Here is a 23,853-nt window from a genome sequence, read left to right as displayed (position 1 = left end):
AGCATAACACGTCAACCCTAGAACTGTTTTAACAATGTAATTTTTTGGGTGAAACTTGCATTTAGTTTCCATTCCCTGTTTCACACAACAATCTTCCATTCCCCCTGTGATACGTGGATTTATGGCTGATTTAAGATTAAATCTTCAACCCTGTGATTCAATGCTACATGTATGGCATGACAACAAACAGATTAGTTGGCTAAAGCACAAACAGATCTGGCTACCACAAGACTGTGAGACCAGAGCACATTAAAAGTGATTAATTTGGCCAATACTATAGATTCTCCTCAGTAACTGGGACATGGAACCCAATCCAGCAATGTCTATTTCATCCCTCAGGCTGCTATAGTTCCATATGAGGTTGTGAACTGTTGGCTCCATGTTTTAGCCTGCATACAGTACTTTTGACTTCCTTAGCTTCCGTAGCTGAATGTTTGCAGCTGAAGTTCAGGTGTGACTTTTGACAACTCTATCACATTTGGTGGGTCAATACCAACGTTTTGGTGATATCCCTGCCTCAACATTGGGTTCTCACATTTGATGACTTGTTTTTGCTGCCATTGACGTAAAATTGATCAAACAATAAAAGCGAGTAGGTAGCCAGATCTACTACTGAGCAAGTGCTTAGTAAATTGGTCTCCATCCATTGCTCTTGGTCTTGAGGCTCACACAATGTTAGATTTTGCAGAAGTAGTCATGGGATATAAATGTCTCACCGCTCATCTGGATGACGTGTGCTTCCCCACCTGACATGAGAACAATGAATTATGGATTTCTGTACTCTGAACAGAGTGAACTCAATGCTAAGGCCTTTTCAAACCCTTTTTTGAACATTATCACTTGTTCATGTTTTCCTTTTTGATTCTTCCTCTTGTTTATGCCAGAACCATATAGCCATTTCCATCGATGGTGACTGACTAGGCTTTATGGCAGGGGTCTTATTCCACACTTAAAAAATCAAGTCACAAACATATTCCAGCATAAATCTCCCTTCTCCCTGATAACAATTTATCGATCTAACAAGTAACTGTTGGTAAATGAACTACAATGATTAGAGAAAACAACATCCTGGAATATGTGAAGATATTTGCAATAATAATATGTCATTTGAGCATAGGTGTCTATCTCATCACAGTGATATGATGAAACAGTAATGCAACTCTCTACTCTTCCTGTTGGTATAATTGGTCTGGATACCCACCTCGCACTGAGAGAGCCTAATTAGAGGCTGATCTACATGAATGATGCCGGATGCTGTTTCTGCTCTGAATCACAGCTAGCTGTCTCTCACGTTGAGAGGCACACTGAGGATATTGCATGACGACGTCATTCACAGTGACACAAAGAACTCATAACAATGTTCTGTTTTAGAACTACCGTAGTGTCTACATGCTTAACTGAGCCACCATATTCAGTGTGGTTGAGTATTTTGTCTGCAAAGCAGCCTGTTTTATCAAGATCTTATCAAGACTGTGTTTCTATCCTAATCATAAAATATTTTCTTCAGGATTGATTCAGCGGTGCATCCCAGTCAAGTATCATTACTCTTCCTCCATCCTTCCGCGGAATTTACCCATCAACATCACCAAGACCATCCGTCAGGATGAGTGGCATGCACTCCGTAAGTCTGAGCCTGTCTCTGTCTAATGGCTGTCTTACTGGCTGTACAGTATGTCTGGACTCTCCCTGGGTTCAATCCTTTTCTCTGTCTATCTCTCTAGTTCTCTTTCTCTCTAACTGTTATCTCAGGATCAAATACATTTAAAGTGGCGGCCATTGAGAGCAATAGTAATAAAACCAATCCTCTCAATTTCATCTTCTTGTTATCGCTGTTCACCCCTCCCTGTCGCCCTCTCTAGTTCTGAGATCCTTCAAAAAGATAAGGAAAACGACATGGTTCTGTGAAGGAAGTGACAGGGATTTGTAAGGGTGTATGGCTCTATTTATGGCAGGAATATTTTGGTATATCATATGCTGTGAATATGATTGTGCAGGCATTGCATTTCTGTGCTGTGCATGCTGTAGATCCCACTAGGCCTTCTGCTCTGATCTCCACTGTTCTTTGTCCACTAAATGATGGAGGTGTGTGTCTGTTGGTGCAGATCTACGCAGGATGACGGCTGGCTTTGTGGGCATGGCCGTGTCCATCATCCTGTTTGGCTGGATTATCGGAGTGCTGGGCTGCTGTCAGCAGCATGACCTCATGCAGTATGTAGCTGGACTACTCTTTCTCATGGGAGGTAAGAGCTGGCACCTCTCTCTGTTTGGTGTGTGTGTGTGTCTGTGTGTGTGCATGTGTGTGTTTGTTTGATGCATTGTGTAGACTACAGTAGTTGTGGGTATATGCGCTTGTGTGTGAGAGAGCTATATGTGTGAACATATATAGGTTTATATAATAAGGCATACAAGAAACACATGACATCTCTGTTTTACATCTCTGTAAAACTCATGACATCTCTGGAGTGTAAAGATGTTACCATCTATTGTCTGGCTGACCCACTAGGCCTACCAACATAGGAATGACATAATATGTTAATTAAAGTTGCTGTGAATGATTTAGCAGTGAATCCCATACGTTTCCGTTTCTCTCCTTGTCCTCCCTCAGGAACATGCTGTATCATCTCCCTGTGTACGTGTGTGGCAGGCATCAACTTTGAGCTGTCCCGCTACCCACGCTACATGTATGGCCTCCCAGAGGATATTAGCCATGGCTACGGCTGGTCCATGTTCTGTGCCTGGGGAGGCTTAGGCCTCACTCTGCTGGCTGGATTCCTGTGCACCCTGGCCCCATCCCTAAGCACCCCCTCCCGCACAACCGTCCACAAGCCCAGGCAGGAGAACGGAACCGTGTGATGGGACCGTGTGACTGGCCCACAGAGCGCACAAGGAAGCAACACCCATCCAACCTCATCCAACGTTGTTGTCCAACCACCATCTCACCTCATCCCCTTTCCCTGTCCATACCACCCCTGTCATCCATCTGAATCAAGAGTTTACCAGATAAATTGTACATGGGAGAACAGAGCAAAGACAAACCACACCAAACTGAACTATTTACTGTACATCTAAAACACACAGAGTAATGGCCCCCAGAATACTTTGGGACATGGCAAGACCTTTTTGTTGTTAAACGTTTGACTACATGGCAGCCTAAAGGCGACTGTTTGTCTGTTTTTTTTTTCAAGAGGAATTGTCTTAAAATGGTGCTCTCTTTTAACACAAACAACACAAGCACACACTCCAAGAGCTTAGAAAGAAACAACAAACATCTCTAAATGGAACAAACCTACAAACAAGAAAATGTGGCAGAGCATCCTGTCATCATTCCTCTTTTAGTCGGGTGGTCTGTACTGTGTTTGTTATTGTTCGCAACGAAAAATTATGCTGGCATAAACTGTCCATTGTTTTGAATCCGCTGACTGATATCAAGCATTATCCCTGGGAAGGACTTTACAGCTTAAGCCTAAAACCTGCTCCTTGCGGCAGAAGACCAAGAGCACAAAATGGAAATGGCAGTGGTGGAACAGCAAGATAAAATACAGAACTGCGCTTTTGAAGAGCATATCTTTCAGCGCTTCTATGATTCAGTATGTACAAATGCATCTCTACGTAGATTCAGGTCATTGTTTGTATAAAGTAACTCTTGAATAAGAATGTTTTTTTTTCTGTTTGTTTCGAGGTAACAATGGCGATTTGGGTCTTCAGTGATGTTGTTTGCTGGAATAAATGGTATGCTTCATGATTAGAAGAATAAGAGTGATTGCAAGGTGCAGTAAGTACTGTTTGAGAGTAGCAGAGGCAGTTAAAGGCCCAGTGCAGTCAAACATGTGATTTGTCTGTGTTATATATTTCCACACTATGAGGTTGGAATAATACTGTGAAATTGTGAAAATTATGATAATGCCATTTTAGTGTAAGAGCTGTTTGATTAGTTTTCCCCTCCCCACTCAGACCACTCCCAGACAGTCTTAGCAAAATTCTTGCCTGAGAAATTGCTCTTTGCTAAGAAGCTATTTTTGTTTCTTTCTGACCATTTTAATTGATAACAATCACAGTAAGGTACTTAATTGTTACCTGGAAATGATTTGATATTGAAATATAAACGGCTGCTTTGGACCTTTAAGTAACAGTAAGTATTGTATGTTGAAGGACTGGGTTCAATGAAAAATTGTTTTAACCTTCTGGTAACACATTCAAACTTAGAAACAATGACAGACAGTAATTTATAGTTATAAGTGACAGGATTTGGCAGGAATTGAACAGCAGACAACAGTGTTGGACTTGCATTTAATGTATTCTGCCACAAAAACCTTCACATAGCACAATACATTGTAGCAAGTATCAATGCATGGAGTGATTTGGTTTGTGTGAATTGCTGCAAAATGCAGGTTTTTGCACAGCATAGATTCCCAAAGCTTCTGTTAAAGTTAATAATTGAATCCATGTCTTATTCAACAGAACATTTCTGTTACTATTCTTCTGTAAGTGAAAATGGGTGATGTTGAGATTTACATTGAGATAGCAGTAGGGCTGTGAAAAGTCATACTTAATGTTTACATCAGTAACACCACTGGGATGTTGTTTTTTCCAGTCTACCAATCCTTCTCTCCTCTCGTTTGAGGCAGGGGTGTCTGCTCTTGCCCATAGCTGTTCTCTGTATTCTTCCTCAGTAGGGGGGAAACTAGGAATCAGCTTAGGTCTCTTGGAGACAAGACCAAATATGTGGTATCTTGTAAGCAGACAACGTGATGTCCTGTTAAAAGCACCATCTGCATCACTTGAGCATGAACTATCCTTATTGAGTCGACCACTTTCCTGCAAGTGGGCTGAATTAATTGAGGGAGCTCACCATTTCTTAATTTCAGTGCCACTTTTGCCCCAGGCAACAGGCAGTCTTACTGGCCCTTTGCAGTTTTCTGAGTCCCCTTTGCAATTCATAGAGACAAGGAGAGGTCAAAAGGCCCTCATTTGGGTAACATTGGATTAATGTACTCTGTAAGTGCACAGTTCTCACAGGACTTGAGAGGTATAATAATGATACAAGCACACTTGTGTATTACATAAAGGGTCTGGGATGAAACTCAGGCCGTGTTGTGAGTTTGTTTGTGGCAGGTCTAGGTTCAGACAGGCTTTGGAGGCTAGCACTGCACATGAATTAAGATGTAATTACAGGTAAGATGGAATTTATGTATTTTGTGAGTACAGAGTACTCAAGGAACACTGTTTTGTTACCTACATTTAAAAAAGCACACTCATTGTGACACTTTTTCAGCAGTGTTATGTGGTGAGGTGATGAGCTATAACCTTTCCAGTGAATTAGTATTTGACTGTAGATAAAAACATTGCCTCAAAGTGACTACAAAGTGAAACATCCAAACATTGTTACTACATGTAGCACCACCTCTGACTTGTGTATATTGGTGAGCTCATCCACAGTCTTCTCCTCCAGTTTATATCACCACATACAGTGAGGGAAAAAGTATTTGATCCCCTGCTGATTTTGTACGTTTGCCCACTGACAAAGACATGATCAGTCTATAATTTTAATGGTAGGTTTATTTGAACAGTGAGAGACAGAATAACAACAACAAAATCCAGAATAACGCATGTCAAAAATGTTATAAATTGATTTCCATTTATTGAGGGAAATAAGTATTTGATCCCCTCTCAATCAGAAAGATTTCTGGCTCCCAGGTGTTAACGGGAGTGCTCCTAATCTCAGATTGTTAACTGTATAAAAGACACCTGTCCACAGAAGCAATCAATCAATCAGATTCCAAACTCTCCACCATGGCCAAGACCAAAGAGCTCTCCAAGGATGTCAGGGACAAGATTGTAGACCTACACAAGGCTGGAATGGGCTACAAGACCATCGCCAAGCAGCTTGGTGAGAAGGTGACAACAGTTGGTGCGATTATTCGCAAATGGAAGAAACACAAAATCTCCCTCGGCCTGGGCCTCCATGCAAGATCTCACCTCGTGGAGTTGCAATGATCATGAGAACGGTGAGGAATCAGCCCAGAACTACACGGGAGGATCTTGTCAATGATCTCAAGGCAGCTGGGACCATAGTCACCAAGAAAACAATTGGTAACACACTACGCCGTGAAGGACTGAAATCCTGCAGCGCCCGCAAGGTCCCCCTGCTCAAGAAAGCACATATACAGGCCGTCTGAAGTTTGCCAATGAACATCTGAATGATTCAGAGGAGAACTGGGTGAAAGTGTTGTGGTCAGATGAGACCAAAATGGAGCTCTTTGGCATCAACTCAAATCGCCGTGTTTGGAGGAGGAGGAATGCTGCCTATGACCCCAAGAACACCATCCCCACCGTCAAACATGGAGGTGGAAACATTATGCTTTGGGGGTGTTTTTCTGCTAAGGGGACAGGACAACTTCACCGCATCAAAGGAACAATGGACGGGGCCATGTACCGTCAAATCTTGGGTGAGAACCTCCTTCCCTTAGCCAGGGCATTGAAAATGGGTCGTGGATGGTATTTCAGAATGACAATGACCCAAAACACACGGCCAAGGCAACAAAGGAGTGGCTCAAGAAGAAGCACATTAAGGTCCTGGAATGGCCTAGCCAGTTTCCAGACCTTAATCCCATAGAAAATCTGTGGAGGGAGCTGAAGGTTCGAGTTGCCAAACGTCAGCCTCGAAACCTTAATGACTTGGAGAAGATCTGCAAAGAGGAGTGGGACAGAATCCCTCCTGAGATGTGTGCAAACCTGGTGGCCAACTACAAGAAACATCTGACCTCTGTGATTGCCAACAAGGGTTTTGCCACCAAGTAGTAAGTCGTGGTTTGCAGAGGGGTCAAATACTTATTTCCCTCATTAAAATGCAAATCAATTTATAACATTTTTGACATGTGTTTTTCTGGATTTTGTTGTTGTTATTCTGTCTCTCACTGTTCAAATAAACCTACCATAAAAATTATAGACTGATCATTTCTTTGTCAGTGGGCAAACGTACAAAATCAGCAGGGGATCAAATACTTTCTTCCCTTACTGTAAGTACAGGTTTTGTCCCTTAGATCTCCAAACTGGCCAATGGTATTGAATGCATGGATAATTGGTACAAGAAACAGTACATGTATTGCAATTGCGTTGTTTGAATGATGATAAAGGTTTTGTTGCTAATTTGGTTGATAGAGAAAAACCTGGGTAGCATAGCAAGATTGCTGAAAAAGTTGTAAAATGGCCAAGTAAGAAAGAATGAGAGAAGGGATATGCACAATATACAACTTGTATGCAAAAGTGACAGCAAAATGCTTCTCTTATTGGGACTTCTAGTGTTTCATGAGGAACTGGAAAGTGTTCAATGTGAGCAATGTGGGACGCTGTGTACAAATGCCACAATTTCAAGTGGCACCTCTTGAAGTAGCACTGCTATGATTTTCTACAAGTCATTTATACTGGTTAAATCCACTGAGGATGGAGAAAGACGATAAAAATACATTATAGTCTCGCATGAGATCATTATGGTTAATTTATTTTAATGTATTCAAACTTGTGTCCATTTTTTAATCTAATTTATTTTACTGAAATAAAATGTAATTAATATACTATTCTGAAGACTGATGTGTCTGTATTATTAATGTATTTTAGATGTATATGTCATGTTATGTCATGACAGAAAAACACTGAGCTTAGGTAAACCTCTCCCTGTGAACTGCCCATCTGGGCTTACAGTATTTCCCACTCATGGAGAGTATAATCAAATAGGCTATTATGGTTTTTGCAACCACTGCAGTAAAATTATGGTTGGACATATGGCACATTCAGAAAATGTTTTTTATTTTTCAGAGGAATTACATGATTTCACAATAAAAAAATAAAAACATTATCCATCTCAGTTTGCCTTTCATCAGTATGTAGCATATATTCTCCAAACTAATACATCATTTATGAGGTTTTAAAAACAATCCCATGGATGTTGCTCTCATCTCTGAGCTGACAATGATTTACTCCAAATGCTAGACTTAATTTAAGTGGACCTCAATGGATGAATTCCCTGTAATAATATTAGGCTGTGTTTAGACAGGCAGCCCAATTCTGATCTTTTTTCCCACTAATGGGTCTTTTGACCAATCACAGATCTTTTCATGTTAGATATTTTTAAGAGCTGATCTGATTGGTCAAAAGACCAATTAGTGAAGAAAAGATAAGAATTGGGCTGCCTGTCTAAACGCAGCCATAGAGGCTAAGAAACCCTGGTCTAAGTGTTGCTTGTACCATCTATTGCTTATGACACATTGCCACCTAGAGGAGAGTTGGGTCTTTTCTGGCTGTGTCCTCAGTCATGTGTCTATTCCAGCAACTGAGGAAGAGTCAAGGCTGCAGGGTAGTAGCTAACCATCGAACAACTGACTACAGATAAATTGATAGTTCACATGGGCATGAAAAAAGGCAAACATGAGATGTCATTACATGATACATGATAAAATGTAAATGTAAATGTAAATGATATGGCATGATATTAAATCAGAGTACAAGACAAACATATTTCATAAACGATCCCTCTACTTCTATATCTTCTTCTCTCAGGGTACTATCAAAAATATTTTATTGTACACTAAAATAATTCTTATAGAGAAATGACTGGACAGTCTTGAGATGAGCCCTCATCCAATGTAGTAAAATACAATTATAAACGCCATTACCTCTCAGCTATACTAGCCTTTCTTAATCAACTTATAAAGACTATGGGATAGGTTTTTACAGGTAAGATAACTTTATCCAAACTAATCTTAAAAATAACACCATACCAGGTATTTTGTTGAATTCCTTTAGATTATAAAATATACTTTTCTACATACATGTGAGCCACTAAACCCAATTTACCAGAGATATACAGTGAGGGAAAAAAGTATTTGATCCCCTGCTGATTTTGTACGTTTGCCCACTGACAAAGAAATGATCAGTCTATAATTTTAATGGTAGGTTTATTTGAACAGTGAGAGACAGAATAACAACAACAAAATCCAGAAAAACACATGTCAAAAATGTTATAAATTGATTTGCATTTTAATGAGGGAAATAAGTATTTGACCCCTCTGCAAAACATGACTTAGTACTTGGTGGCAAAACCCTTGTTGGCAATCACAGAGGTCAGACATTTCTTGTAGTTGGCCACCAGGTTTGCACACATCTCAGGAGGGATTTTGTCCCACTTCTCTTTGCAGATCTTCTCCAAGTCATTAAGGTTTCGAGGCTGACGTTTGGCAACTCGAACCTTCAGCTCCCTCCACAGATTTTCTATGGGATTAAGGTCTGGAGACTGGCTAGGCCACTCCAGGACCTTAATGTGCTTCTTCTTGAGCCACTCCTTTGTTGCCTTGGCCATGTGTTTTGGGTCATTGTCATGCTGGAATACCCATCCACGACCCATTTTCAATGCCCTGGCTAAGGGAAGGAGGTTCTCACCCAAGATTTGACGGTACATGGCCCCGTCCATCGTCCCTTTGATGCGGTAAAGTTGTCCTGTCTCTTAGCAGAAAAACACCCCCAAAGCATAATGTTTCCACCTCCATGTTTGACAGTGGGGATGGTGTTCTTGGGGTCATAGGCAGCATTCCTCCTCCTCCGAACACGGCGAGATGAGTTGATGCCAAAGAGCTCCATTTTGGTCTCATCTGACTACAACACTTTCACCCAGTTCTGCTCTGAATCATTCAGATGTTCATTGGCAAACTTCAGACGTGCATGTATATGTGCTTTCTTGAGCAGGGGGACCTTGCGGGCGCTGCAGGATTTCAGTCCTTCACGGCGTAGTGTGTTACCAATTGTTTTCTTGGTGACTATGGTCCCAGCTTCCTTGAGATCATTGACAAGATCCTCCCGTGTAGTTCTGGGCTGATTCCTCACCGTTCTCATGATCATTGCAACTCCACGAGGTGAGATCTTGCATGGAGCCCCAGGCCGAGGGAGATTGACAGTTATTTTGTGTTTCTTCCATTTGCGAATAATCGCACCAACTGTTGTCACCTTCTCACCAAGCTGCTTGCCGATGGTCTTGTAGCCCATTCCAGCCTTGTATATGTCTACAATCTTGTCCCTGACATCCTTGGAGAGCTCTTTGGTCTTGGCCATGGTGGAGAGTTTGGAATCTGATTGATTGATTGCTTCTGTGGACAGGTGTCTTTTATACAGGTAACAAACTGAGATTAGGAGCACTCCCTTTAAGTGTGTGCTCCTAATCTCAGCTCATTATCTGTATAAAAGACACCTGGGAGCCAGAAATCTTTCTGATTGAGAGGGGGTCAAATACTTATTTCTCTCATTAAAATGCAAATCAATTTATAACATTTTTGACATGCGTTTTTCAGGATTTTTTTGTTGTTATTCTGTCTCTCACTGTTCAAATAAACCTACCATTAAAATTATAGACTGATCATTTCTTTGTCAGTGGGCAAACGTACAAAATCAGCAGGGGATCAAATACTTTTTTCCCTCACTGTACCTTTAGTCACTAGGCAATAGCTTTCATTCAAATACATCTCCAGAAAAAAACATTGATATGCTCAGCATAGCTTCATTGATAGGTTGTGGTGTCAGTTATCTGTTATGGTACATCGTTGAACAGATTCATGTTTTATTTCTTGGCACGGTAGTGTGCACCCACCACCATGTAGCTGTCTGGTGACAGTGGTGAGAGGTCCTTCATGTTGGGGGACTTGCCTTTGGCCCGACAGGTCCTGACCGGGGTCACCGGTGGACTCCGGCAGGGGTCATGCTTCAGCAGGTAACATCCCAAGGTCTCCCAGCCGCCCCCGATGCGCACCATCACATGACGCTCATTCAGCATCTGCAGGAAGAACAAGATTGAGGGGATAGTCAGAGACAGAGACATTTGAGCAACTTAACCAATTCAACCATATCACAACAAAAGTACCTGTTTGTTGCTCAGTACATAGCTTGGTTTTGAATCCCCCTTCACCTGTGTCTGATTTCAAGTAGGCCAAGGCATAGTAACCTTGGAAAATGTTATGATCCCCTCCCCAGACTGAAACTGCTCTTTGAGCCAAGAGAAGATACCTTTCTAATCAAATATTTACCAGTTCCTTCTGCCTGTGTAACAGCCCTCATGAAAGTCAAATGATCTCTGAGCCATAGAAAGAGACAGCTTTGTCAAAATCTCATTAAGCCAAATGAAACACTGCCTCATGACGCCAGCTGAGCACATGCAGTGGACTAATCCACAGACACATGCACGTACGGGTACGCAGGCACGCAGACACTCACTCAGAGGACACAGCATTTGTAAATGGTACGTTGGTGTGAAGTCCCCATGTACAGTGTTCCACTTAGAATACCCGTGATAGCAGGCAAACACTCTGAGAGATCAGCACTCTTTAAAACCAAGCCCTCTGACAACTACTGCATAGACACCTTCCTCTACACATCACCCGCTGGTCTGGTGCAAACCTGACGCTGCCATGGCAACAGCTCTCAAATAATACAGTCGGATTGTAAGAAAATGAAAGCAGCAAAATAGAGCCTGCTGTCTCTGTACAAAGCTGTAGCTCCACACAGACATCTAGAATCCCAAGAGGCCTTGCCTGGCCATCCGTCCTTCTGTCAACACCGGCCCACCCTCTCCTTCCTTATCGCCCATAACCCCTTCATTATGGAGCCATTAAGAATGTGATAATACAAGCAGATTTACACTCCTGCTATACGCCTCCTGTCCTCCACTATGCATACTAATGGTGAGATGGATGGTGGATGGGGTGTAAGTGAATACACACACACACAAGCACACACGTGCACACAGACAATGCCTGGTAATCCCATTTACCAACCTAAGGAGCCCCTGAGACGTGATCTGCCTCAGCTGTCCACCGGCAGATTAAAATGTTATCGCTGACAGCGGGGTCAAGTTTGACATAACACACAAACACAAGGGTAAGAGAGAGGGAGTGGGAGGGGGAGCAGTGGAGGGAAACACCTATTTAGGTTTTTTCCCATTCATCAACCTTAGGTTAGAGCTGTCCATACAAATGTGGGATAAAATACTGTAGGCTATAAGGATTTGTCTTTTCAATAGTCTCTCGAAAGCACCACATTTCAAGAGCTTTATGAGGAAAATATATTTGCAGATGTAACAGAACACTAGTCAACTCAGAACACTAGTCAAAATACGTTATGACTGCTATAACTCTCAAAACTAAATATTCACATAGTAAAATTATGCAAGTAGACTTTCTCAGCAATTCTGCACACAACCCCCTGCGGCAGACATTTTCTTCTCTCTCTATATAATCACATTCATTCTAACAGCCACTGCCCCCCACACATGTGCCTTGACTACAGCCCATAAGCTGACTGCTGGATTCCCCTGTGTCCTCCTTCCCTGGCAGCTCTATTGATTCTCTTTCCTCTCGTTTATTGTTGAAAGATTCATGAGAATGCTAATGAAGGAAGAGGCCTTCACCCATCATCCACTAGGGGCCAGGCTTTAGCCATTCCCTTCTGAGGAAATACTATTGTGATTGCATTGGTCATTACATGAGAGATGGAGTAATTGTATTGTATCATCTTATTTCGTGGGTATCATGACTTGGATAATGTATTCTACAAAAATAGAAAATTCACACGTATCTCACTCTATGGGAGGATCTTGTCACATGCAAAAAGGGCAGGGACTTCAATATAACCTAACCACTGTCTCCTACCTATTCTTAAATGAAACAACTTTTTCCTTTTAGGTAATCCCATAGAACTTCAATGATTGCTTAATGGAGATATGTCTTCTTTTTATAGCTGTCAGACCACTGGTAAAATATAAAGCAAACCAAACAAAGCTCCTATGTGTTCTGATGGAAATAGGAAGTCATGGAAGTGAGATGATATTGCGAGAGGTTTTAATTTCTCCCTTCTCTTCAGTGCCAGACAGACAGTTACCATCCCTGCTATAAAGCCTGGTGCTTAATTGGGCTCGGAGAAGAAAAGCCTTCCTTTCTTCAACAGCTGAGAATTCTGCATGGAGCCCTGCAGGGCTAGCATGATTGAAACATCTCCAGTGGAGAGAGGGGGTGTCATACCAGGCCAGGCTTCAATGAGCTGTCTGATTAAATCACACCACTAATGACTTGGTCTTAGTAATCAATAGATTCTGCTCTTTAAAAAGCCAAGCAAACATCACAGGACTCATACAGCCAGACAGACAGACAGACAGACAGGGGTTATCAGGGCCTGGTTAATGGCCATTAATGGGCATCACTCCACACATACACACGGGTAACATCTTTACAGAGGAGTGGAATGGACTGTAGTGCTCTATTCATACAGAGAAGAGAAGCGTGTTTTTCAGTGATTGAGAGAAAGGACTGTGTACCCTGCAGGTAGTGCTGTACAGCAGCGGTCTTCAACCTTTTCTTGCCCAGGGATCCCCTCCTAGGCAACCAGCGACCCAGGGACCCCCATCATACGTTAGTTGACATTAGAAAGAAAATAAGATATCCTCTTTTCTGGTGTGGATGACAATAAAATTTATATATTTGTTCTTTTTTTCACAATGCATTTATTCTGTTGTTGCTAGCGATATTCGTAAAAACATTGAAATAATAAAATAAATGAATAATCACTTTTTTATTGTATTTATCTTTTTGCAGACCCCCTGCAGTACATGGGCCGCGGACCCCTGTTGAATACCTCTGCTGCACAGTAATAACAGTTAGAATGGAGATGTTGGGCACACAGACAATCTAAAGTGAAAAAGGTAACGTAGCCTGGAAAAAGGTAATGTAGTCCATGTTGCTGTAATTAATTACATCTGTAATTAGCAGTTATGCTCAGGAAACCCCAGAAGACTAAAATATGCCAAAGTGTGTTTAGGGGAGGGCATCCGGAATATCAGGAAAAATACAGAGCTTCAACAGACAAGCAGTTCACATGCAACCAAACCCCAGTCATATGACCTTGGTTGCCGAGAAACACTGAAGGATGAAAGAAAGGAAAACTACAATACCCTGACCATGAAACCTTCAGGGTACGCATATTTCTCCATTTTGTAAATGTTCATCCTAAACATACAGCCTCACTGAACTTGGCCATAAACCAACAACCTCCCTTGGCTATCCATTTTTATGACCTCCATTTTCTTTGATGTGGTGTAAGAGCATGTTTTCCCATGTTAGACATTTGACTATACTGAGAAACAGGTGTTCAGTGAGTCTAAGGCAGCCATTATATCTAAATGGGCAGTAAAAATAACGTGTCTGTTGCTCAGGGAAGAAAAATAGGAATGCAGTTGTAACTCAGCGTATCAGCTTATTGACAAAGACAGCTAAATCACATACTGTTAGTGAGTAACATATTCTAAGCCAATGGATTTCAATAAGATTAACTGAGCATTCAAACGGTCTGCTGTTGGTGACCAATTGTCCCCAAAAGATGAGAAACAACATACGGTTTGTTCTGTCTGCTCAGTGTGGACAGAAGGCAGACGATGCTACACTGTCAGTCAAGGCCATATAGGGAAAGCTTCCACTGAGGAAGCAATTGATTCATTTCTGGTTCATTAAGCCCATAGAGTGCGACCCCATCCAATTGTTAGTAAATTTTCTGTGGAATTGAATAGTCCATTTCAGAATATATTAGACATGGAGCAACTAAAGGCAAAATACACATTTCACTCTATCAAGTATACATTTTAATTTCAAATTATAGCTAAGATTTCACTTTTTGTTTAACAAAATAATATAGAATAACATATTTGTAAGACACATTCAATACATATTATGACATATCAGGTAATACAAACCTGGGCATGTTTTAATAAGACTTTTTTCCCATTAGAAGGTGTGAACTCAGTCTACCGTTGCCAAGCAACCCTGTATCCCATGCGACTTTGCCTGGAACAAGTCTTCTCTACAGAACCCCACTTATTGCAGCTTAGTGCAGCAAACATGCCCTCATTGCTCAATATTCTGAATATATGTCAATCAACATTCTTAAATATCACTTGATTAAAAAACAACCACATAAGGAAATGTAAAGAATGTAATATGTTGGTAGTAAGTCAATACCAACTAATTAAATTCCTTACATTTCCTTATGTGGTTGTTGGTTTAAATTAATGTTTTATGTCCGTACAGTATGTGTCCTATACATTATGTTGTCACTCACTGCTGTATAGCAAAATATAAATATAATCTACTTCCATGGTTTATTAACCCCGACAATTAGGGTGAAGGAAGGGGTGTAGACATACCCGTATGTAGAGGACCTTCTCCCCGACACGGTAGCGGCCTTTAGGATGCTTCTCCACAGGGAACTTGGTGGGGCAGCTGCATGGCGGGTCTTCGATGATGTTCCTCACCTGGAACACAAAACATCTCTCAGATAAAGCAAGCAAAGACCCGTAGGCTTTACCTACCAGCATTATCAACGCTAAGAATGTTTGATAAACACTTGGGGAGGAAGTCTGGTGTGCTAGACTAGGTCAATACTTAAGATCTTTCCTACGATACAGTCAGTGGGGCAAGATGACACTGATTACCTACTGCATTTCTCATTACATTGAAGGGTAATTCATGGTTATTTTAGGCCTATTTGAGAGGTACTTACAATGTCATCCAACAAGTTGCATGTGCTCGGCATCTTCTTAGCAGATGATTTGCTTGGATGACGCGCCATGGGCTTAGGTGAGGGAGAGGGTGAGGGTTGGGATGGAGATGACGGCAGTGATGGAGGATGTGAAGGAGGTGGTGGAGAGGGGGAGACAGGGGTTTCTGTAAGGCTCAGGGCTGAGATAGGATATGTGGTTGGTGTTGTGGGAGGGGTCTGAGTGGAGGTTGTGACAGTGGTAACAGATGAGGTTTGAGTGGAAGACGTGATTGTGGTGGTTGATGAGGATGAGATGGAAGTTGGAGGAGTAGGGTCTATTGGGCTTGGACTGGGTGGTGGGGTTACAGAAGCAGGGGGTGCAGGGGGTGCAGGGGGTGCAGGGGGGGTAGGGGGTGCAGGGGGGGTAGGGGGGGTAGGGGGGGTAGGGGGTGCAGGGGGGGTAGGAGCACGGAGCAGCGGTAAGATTAAGGGAAGACTTGTGGGTGAGGGGAAGGGGAAGGCCAGAGGTGATGATTGGGATAGAGACCCTGCCTCCTCCCTCTCTATCTCCCTCTCTATCTCCCTCTCCAGCTTCACCAACCCTGGGGGCTCCACACCATACCTGAGAGCGAGAGCGAGTCAGTGTGACACCACGACTGTTAGACAGTTGGTAAAGAAAGATTCCATGAACTGGGGAAAGTACAGTTGTGTCATATTAATGTATTATCTTTATGTAGAAAGCCTGAGGACATGAACGAAGGGCTGGGGAAAATACACAGACACAATAACCAAGTCAGTGTCAATACTCCAATTCAGCTCAATACACTGAACAGCCTCAATTCGTCAGGGCATGGACTCTACAAGGTGTCGAAATCGTTCCACAGAGATGCTGGCCCATGTTGACTCTAATGCTTCCCACAGTTATGTCAAGTTGGCTGGATGTCCTTTGTATTGTGGACCATTCTTGATACACACGGGAAACTGTTGGGCATGAAAAACCCAGCGGCGTTGCAGTTCTTGACACAAACCAGTGCACCTGGCACCTACTACCATACCCCGTTCAAAGGCACTTACATTTTTTGTTGTGCAAGTCTAATATTTGTGAGTGAATGATGTACACAGGGTCATGACAACTCACCTGGCTACAATCCTTCCCAGCTCCATAAGACAGAGACACACCTCCCGAGGCTGTTTGTGGAGCACTGCCCATAAAGCACACACACAGAACATATGTAATGGCTGAACAAATACTGTCATATTAATGTATAAAGCCTGATGACATGAACAGCAGTTAAATGTGTGTTTATATGAACGCCCTTAACAAACCATAAAGACTGTCAGGATGTCAGGACACACAAAAACAACCTTCATCCTGCACCAAGCTATTTGAATATGAGGAAGCACACAGACAAAATTGAATAAAGATTAAACCAATGTGTTCACATTTCAAGATCCACAAACACCACACACATGCTACCCATTAACAATGAGTGTCATTCAGCTGCCAAAAGAGATGCATGCAAAGATAAAACAGGACATTATCTTTGTGGAAAATGGAAACAAGAGCAGAATTTTGAATATGTGTGAATGTCAGTCAGGACTCAGGAGGGGTTATGCCTTTCTCCAGCGCCCAGCTATCTTTGAAGCTGAACTCAAATCCCTGCAGCCGCCAGACACGTGTGTAAAGAAAACGTGGGCATGCAGGCTGAACACAGCACGCTCAATGCCTGTAATCATCAGTAGTCTTCAAAGTTAGGATCTCAAAAGTGATTAAAAGACTTATCAAAACAAAATCATATCTTGTTCTTAACATGGCATTTCAATTCACAGGGACAGAAGATGTAGTTTAGCTTTGGAGGGAAAGGAATCATAGATATACCATGTAGTGAAATTAACTTCTCTCAGTAGCTTAACATGAAAAGGAAGCACCACAAAAACACAAAAAAACGGGGAAAGGTTATGGTATTATGGTACAAATGTGTCCATAGGTAACCTTTGATCTTTGAAATTGTCAATGAATTTCCTTGTCATTCCTCTGTTCTGTAAATCCATCAGGGAAAAGGGAGGAGAGAAAGCAGGAATAGAGTAGAGTAGACATAATGCCATAAATACACAGTATACACTTACTTACATGTAGTTGTACATTGAAGTACAAAAATATAAGCAATTATGTACGTATGAAAATATACAGTATGAATGACTTTAAAATTCCTGTGTCAAACATGTTTTTCATCGGCAGGGACTGGGAAACTGGTCAGAATTGAAGGAATGATGGATGGCGCTAAATACAGGGAAAGTATTGAGGGAAACCTGTTTCAGTCTTCCAGCAGGACAATGACCCTAAGCATACTGCTAAAGCAACACTTGAGTGGTTTAAGGGGAAACATTTAAATGTCTTGGAATGGCCTAGTCAAAGCCCAGACCGCAATCCAATTGAGCATCTGTAGTATGACTTAAAGATTGCTGTACACCAGTGGAACCCATCCAACTTGAAGGAGCTGGAGCAGTTTTGCCTTGAAGAATGGGAAAAAAATCCCAGTGGCTAGATGGGTCAAGCTTATAGAGACATACCCCAAGAGACTTGCAGCTGTAATTGCTGCAAAAGGTGGCTCTACAAAGTATTGACTTTGGGGGGGTGAATAGTTATGCACGCTCAAGTTTTCAGTTTTTTTGTCTTATTTGTTGTTTGTTTCACAATAAAAATTATTTTGCATCTTCAAAGTGGTAGGCATGTTGTGTAAATCAAATTATACAAACCCCCAAAGAATCCATTTTAATTCCAGGTTGTAAGGCAACAAAATAGGTGAATACTTTCGCAATACACTGTAACTGCAAGGTCTCCCATGTTCCTCAGGTACTGAAGACATCAAACAGAAACAGAGGTGAATGAGGGAAACATGATCCAAAGACAAGAGGAATCCAAGTCACATAAGAAGATATATCAAATCAAATCCAATTTTATTTGTCACATGCGCCGAATACAACAGGTGTAGACCTTACAGTGAAATGCTTACTTACAAGCCCTTAACCAACAATGCAGTTAAGAAAAAATAAGTGTTAAGAAAGTATTTACTAAATAAACTAAAGTAAACAATAAATAAATACAAATAATAATGAAAAAAATAACAAATTAGAAAAATAGCAAATACTTAAAGAGCAACAATAAAATAACAGTAACGAGGCTATATACAGGGGCTACCGGTACAGAGTCAATGTGCGGGGGCACAGGTTAGTCGAGGTAATTGAGGTAATATGTACATGTAGGTAGAGGTAAAGTGACTATGCATAGATAATTAACAGAGAGTAGCAGCAGCGTATCATCCCTCTATTCCAGGTACAGAGTCAGCTAGCACTTTGAGCTGACCTGCTTTCCATCTCCACTGATCCACTTGAACATCTATGTCTCTTTCATTCCCTTTAAACCATCTCACCCACTCGCTAAATCCTCTACAGCTAGTGAGGAAGCATGACTGGCGTTCTCATAGTGACAGTCACAGATCAAAGCCAGGGAGTCAGTGGACAAAGACAGGTGACACTGGAGTGTTTTCCCAGTGGGGCCATGCTTCTAGAGGACAGAGAAGAGGACCGAATGGGCAACAACGCAGTCTTTCTACAGGGCACAGGCTACTAATCCAGAACAGGCACAATAAATAAACTATTCCAGAGACTACTGCCAGAGGCCTCCCATGGTCTCATGAGAGGTTATGATAGAGTAGGTATGGATGAGAGTAGAGATGGGAAAGTTTTCAAAGCAGACATCTCTGGTAAGTCTCTGGACGTCGCACATCCAGAGCACAAATTTATAACAGATTAGAATTGGCAGAATTGTGTTAATGAACTAACTGTAGGGTCTGTTGCCAATTAGCCACACCATTTCAGTGTTCATGAGTTCATCTCGTTGACTCAGAGATTTATAGATCAACACTTGGACAGATTCTCTCTCAAACAGACAGACAACTTGATGGACACTGGTTGTTTAAGGACAGATTTGTGTCCTGTCAGTGACAGACGGAGGACAAACAAGTAGGCACTCACCCAAACCTTCAGACTCAAACAGGTAGGTCTCATCCACACCAATCTTCCGACACCAGTAGAGGAAGTTGGCAGTGTTGTCCCGGGCAAAGAAAGAGCCAGAAGTAGCATCAGCTCGCCAATGAATCACCCTGCGGATGAAGGGCTGTGGAAAATATCAATATCAAATCATTTCTGGGTAACAATTAAGTACCTTACTGTAATAGTTTTCCATATAGAAAATCCAAAAGAAACAGAAATTGCTTTTAGCAAAAAAACGATTTCTCAAGCAATAATTTTGCTAGGACTGTCTGGGAGTGGTTTGAATGGGGAGGGGAAAACTGAAAACTAACTGTTATTGCCAGAGAGGTTTGGAACTCTCTTTGATATTGCTCTATTAACTAATGTAATGCCTGGTGATGATACCAGGCAGGCCAAAACTCGATCCCACCAAAACAGGCTGTAATTTCAGGCGGTCTTTTCAAACAGCTCTTACACTAAAAGGGCATTATCATCATTTTCATAATTTCACAGTATTATTCCAACCTCATAGTGTGGAAATATATATAAAACACAAGAAAATCAAATTTTTGACTGCACTGGGCCTTTAACTAATTAACTGCCTGGTGATGTCACCAGGCAAGCCAAAACTCCACCCATGCAAAACCTGCTGGTTGGAAGGTCCTGTGTAGATTGTATTTTCAACCAGCAACTATCAGGAAATAACACTGATCACATGTTTTTACTTGTTTACAGTGTTAGTTTCATCAGCTGTTGAACAATATGATAATTTTACGTATGGGTTGTCCCAGTCAGTATCAGCAGCACTCTGAGAAGGGGTGAGGAGAACCATAGATGGTGACTTCAAAACCAGAGACTCAGTGAAAAATGGTCTACTTTCAAGTGATGGTTAGGTTTCAACATTATTTAAAAATTGCAGATCGTATCTTTAGACTGAGCCACTGAAATACAGCCATTTGTGTGCCGTAAGTAAGTTAATGAAAGACAGATATTCTTAATTGTGATCATGTAATGTATGGTGTCTATGGTCATGTATGTTTGTATGCTACCTTGCCATTGCTGGCTTGGATCATCCTCTCCTGTAGCTCCTGGGCCAGCTGGCACAGCAGAACTCCATTATCCAGCCTGTCCATCAGGCTGTCAGCCGTGACCCCAGAGTCTGTGGTGAGAAATGTCAGTCACCAACACCATGCTAAGCAGGCCACAGAAAGGAGAGCCCATATGACATCAAATAGTGGTACTGTATCATGGTGTGCTTTACATCTAATAATGTTTTATTTACTTATACCCTATTACTAAAAAAATCTGCTGTACATGATAAGTGACTATATAGTAGCTAACATTCTTATCATGTAGGGCGTTATATGTCATTACACAGGTGTTCTTGTCCTGAGGTTACTACTCACTGCAATGACATTACATTTACATTTTAGTCATTTAGCAGACGCTCTTATCCAGAGCGACTTACAGTTAGTGAATACATCTTTTTTTTATACTGGCCCCCCATGGGAATCAAACCCACAACCCTGGCGTTGCAAACGCCATGCTCTATCAACTGAGCTACATCCCTGCCGGCCATTCCCTCCCCTACCCTGGACGACGCTGGGCCAATTGTGCGCCGCCCATGAGTCTCCCGGTCGCGGCTGGCTGCGACAGAGCCTGGATTCGAACCAGGATCTCTAGTGGCACAGTTAACACTGCGATGCAGTGCCTTAGACCACTGCGCCACTCAGGAGACAAAGATGTACTATATTACAGATGTACTATATTGTTCTGGCATTATTCATGACTAATGATGAGGGTGTTGCTCGGGAGTAATGGGATTTGCATTTTTATTATGCCATTTTAAACTGAAGCATTTTGCCTTGTTAATTGGATCTTATTATTAACGACATCATTCTCATGCAAACTTCCTGGTTGTAGAACTAGAAAATACTTATGTGTGGCTTGCATTGTTGCAAATTGAGCCCTATGTGTGAGTGACGGATATTGTCTAGTCATCTCCCCGATCCAGACACACACAGGCTGTGACATGTTCAGGCCCTCCCTGACTTCCTTCCAACAATATTGTTCCCCTGGAATCTTAACAGGGTTCCTTTCAGTGACCAGACATGCAGGGGTATTTCAAGGATTTAAGTTAATGTGTGCCTTTCCAGTTCAGAACACCAACCAATAGCTAGGTCCCCATTATCCAATATAAAAAGTATGATCCAATTTAATGTCATCGCATAACCAGTATGTCCTTCGGTGACATTTGAAAAATTACACCTTTTATTGATGTTCAGAAACTGCAAAAATAGGCCTGTTACACAAGAATCTAGCTAAACCCCAATGTATCAGATTGTCTTAGTCATAGTCTAGACACCTTCCTTGTTAAAAGTGTTTTAAAAGCCCCAAACCCCAAGATGGTTACAAGTTAGTTGCAGGTGTTTTGTAACAACATAATAACCATGTGAAGGTCACCCTACCCAGAAACGTGTTGAGCCAGAGAGCCAGGTCCTCTCTCATGGGCAGCAGGCTGGCCTCGTGGCGGCTGGGGAGCCATTTGGTGTACTGCTGTGGGCTCTCCAGGCCAGGCCCATCGTGGCGGTGTTTGGGACTGAGGGGGCAACATATTCCGAGCCCAGTGAGGTGTATTGGACTGTATTGGTCGTCCTCTCTTTCCACCAGACTGTTCATGGTTCCCTCCTCTTTTGCCAGCAGGACAGGAGGAAAATAAGCTGTTAATGTTGTAGTTAATTCATATTTTTTAACATTTTGTATAAACACTTTTCTAGATTTGCAACATTTGAATATGTCACATTAATGGAGGGAGTTGGAGCGCTTATTTGGGGTGAGGCATTTCTATCTGTAAATCAGTTCTTTGTCAGAGTGGCGTCTACCTGTCTGTCAGCCTCTGGTACGGTAGGTTTTCCTGGGGTTTCAATCTTTTCTGTAAATTTCTATTTGTATACGTCAGGACAGCCATTCTGTTTAAAGTTTTAATAGCCTACTACAGCAAGAGTTCAACGCAACTCAATCAAGCTCTGGCCTCTAGTTCAGTTGACAGTAAATCTAATGGTGTGGAACTCCCTCATTGACACTAACCAGGCCTAGGAGCACTCCACACCTTCCTCCCAGAGCAGGGGCCAGGACAGGGGCATACAGCTGAGACAGGTGCCAAGAGTGGGCCAGGACGGGGGGGCCTATGAGAGTCATCAACAGAGCACAGTAGGAGGACTGTCCACCAGACTCCCACATGAGCGGAAAGGTTTGGAGTTGGTGGAGGACCGGTCAGGAGAAGGTTTTGGCACAGGTAAAACTCGTAATGGTCTTCAGTGTGGAAGCCAAAAGCATGGATGTTCCACATACAGACAACCTACTAACCCACGTAAACACTATGGACCATGTATTCACAAACATACAAAATACATGTACTGACACAAGAGATCACACAGAGAGCCCACATACACACAAATCTTCTCACAAACATGAACACACATGCACCAACCTTAAAACATCCAACACACAAACATTTGTCATAACTGTTAGTGTAACTGATGCCAGGGAAAGATTTAATAGACCAACATCTAAAGCCAAGAGCGAATCCCCTGGCACTATTCTATGCCTCATTTCTCCTCTTTCATCATAAAGGCCAACTCCATGCAGAGACATGCTTCAGCTTCCCGTAATCCCCACAGTTAATCTGCAGGGGTAAGAAAACAACACGCACCGGGGTTGCAGGGAAGGACCGAAGAAAATATACTGGTCAACTTCAACAAACGCTAGAGTGGAGTATTACCATAAGATGACTGGCTTCTATGGCATGTACCTTTTAACGTCAGATGTGCCGTTCATTTCAATTGCCAAGAAAATGTGAGTTCTGTTTAAAGTCACAGACTATTGGAAGGTAAAACAAACTGACTGCTGACAGGGACGTAACCCCCACAGACCCCATCACTCTAATTGTACTGAAAATAGCCTTTGTTGATTAGATGCACATGTTCACACAGTATAATTTCAAGGTAATGTCCTATTGTCTTCAAATATTGACCAAGGAGCTGTCATGCTGTCACATAGGCACCCACATGAAGAAATACTACAGTACTTACTATAGAATTCTACAGTAAACTGAAGTATACTGTATACTATACTACACACTGTAGTATCCCTCGATCGATCATGTGTAGTACTTACTATAGAATGTTGTAGTATACTATAGAATACTATAGTAAATACTACGGTATTTTCCGCAATAAAACACTGTAGTAAATACTACAGTAA

General features: G+C 42.0%; 3 protein-coding genes across 3 annotated transcripts in view; 1 reads left to right on the top strand and 2 right to left on the bottom strand.

Annotated features, from left to right (window-relative positions):
• LOC311128577 (myosin-binding protein C, cardiac-type-like) overlaps positions 1–753 on the bottom strand; it is a gene marked incomplete at both ends in the record, with an annotated part of 28,052 nt that extends 27,299 nt beyond the window's left edge. Inside the window, one exon of the mRNA XM_084160763.1 lies at positions 717–753. Within this exon, the coding sequence (XP_084016889.1) occupies positions 717–753 (37 nt within the window). The remainder of the gene's footprint in view (positions 1–716) is intronic.
• Positions 754–760: 7 nt separating this feature from the next.
• LOC311128576 (transmembrane protein 178B-like) lies at positions 761–2,853 on the top strand (the record flags this gene model as incomplete). Its single annotated transcript, XM_084160762.1, has 4 exons — positions 761–791; positions 1,508–1,621; positions 2,103–2,240; positions 2,606–2,853. 4 exons carry the CDS (start codon positions 761–763, stop codon positions 2,851–2,853), a joined length of 531 nt encoding a protein of 176 aa, XP_084016888.1.
• A 7,747-nt stretch (positions 2,854–10,600) lies between these two features.
• On the bottom strand, positions 10,601–22,269 carry LOC311128205 (growth arrest-specific protein 2-like; the record flags this gene model as incomplete). Its single annotated transcript, XM_084160225.1, has 7 exons — positions 10,601–10,813; positions 15,224–15,331; positions 15,580–16,180; positions 16,697–16,760; positions 19,594–19,735; positions 20,640–20,749; positions 22,059–22,269. 7 exons carry the CDS (start codon positions 22,267–22,269, stop codon positions 10,601–10,603), a joined length of 1,449 nt encoding a protein of 482 aa, XP_084016351.1.
• Between the last annotated feature and the right edge of the window lie 1,584 nt (positions 22,270–23,853).

The sequence above is a fragment of the Coregonus lavaretus genome, assembly GCF_964263955.1.
Source record: "Coregonus lavaretus genome assembly, chromosome: 4".
In the NCBI taxonomy this organism is placed as follows: domain Eukaryota; kingdom Metazoa; phylum Chordata; class Actinopteri; order Salmoniformes; family Salmonidae; genus Coregonus; species Coregonus lavaretus.
Note: the sequence above shows the minus strand (reverse complement) of the source record. Positions and strands in the feature narration are given on the sequence as shown.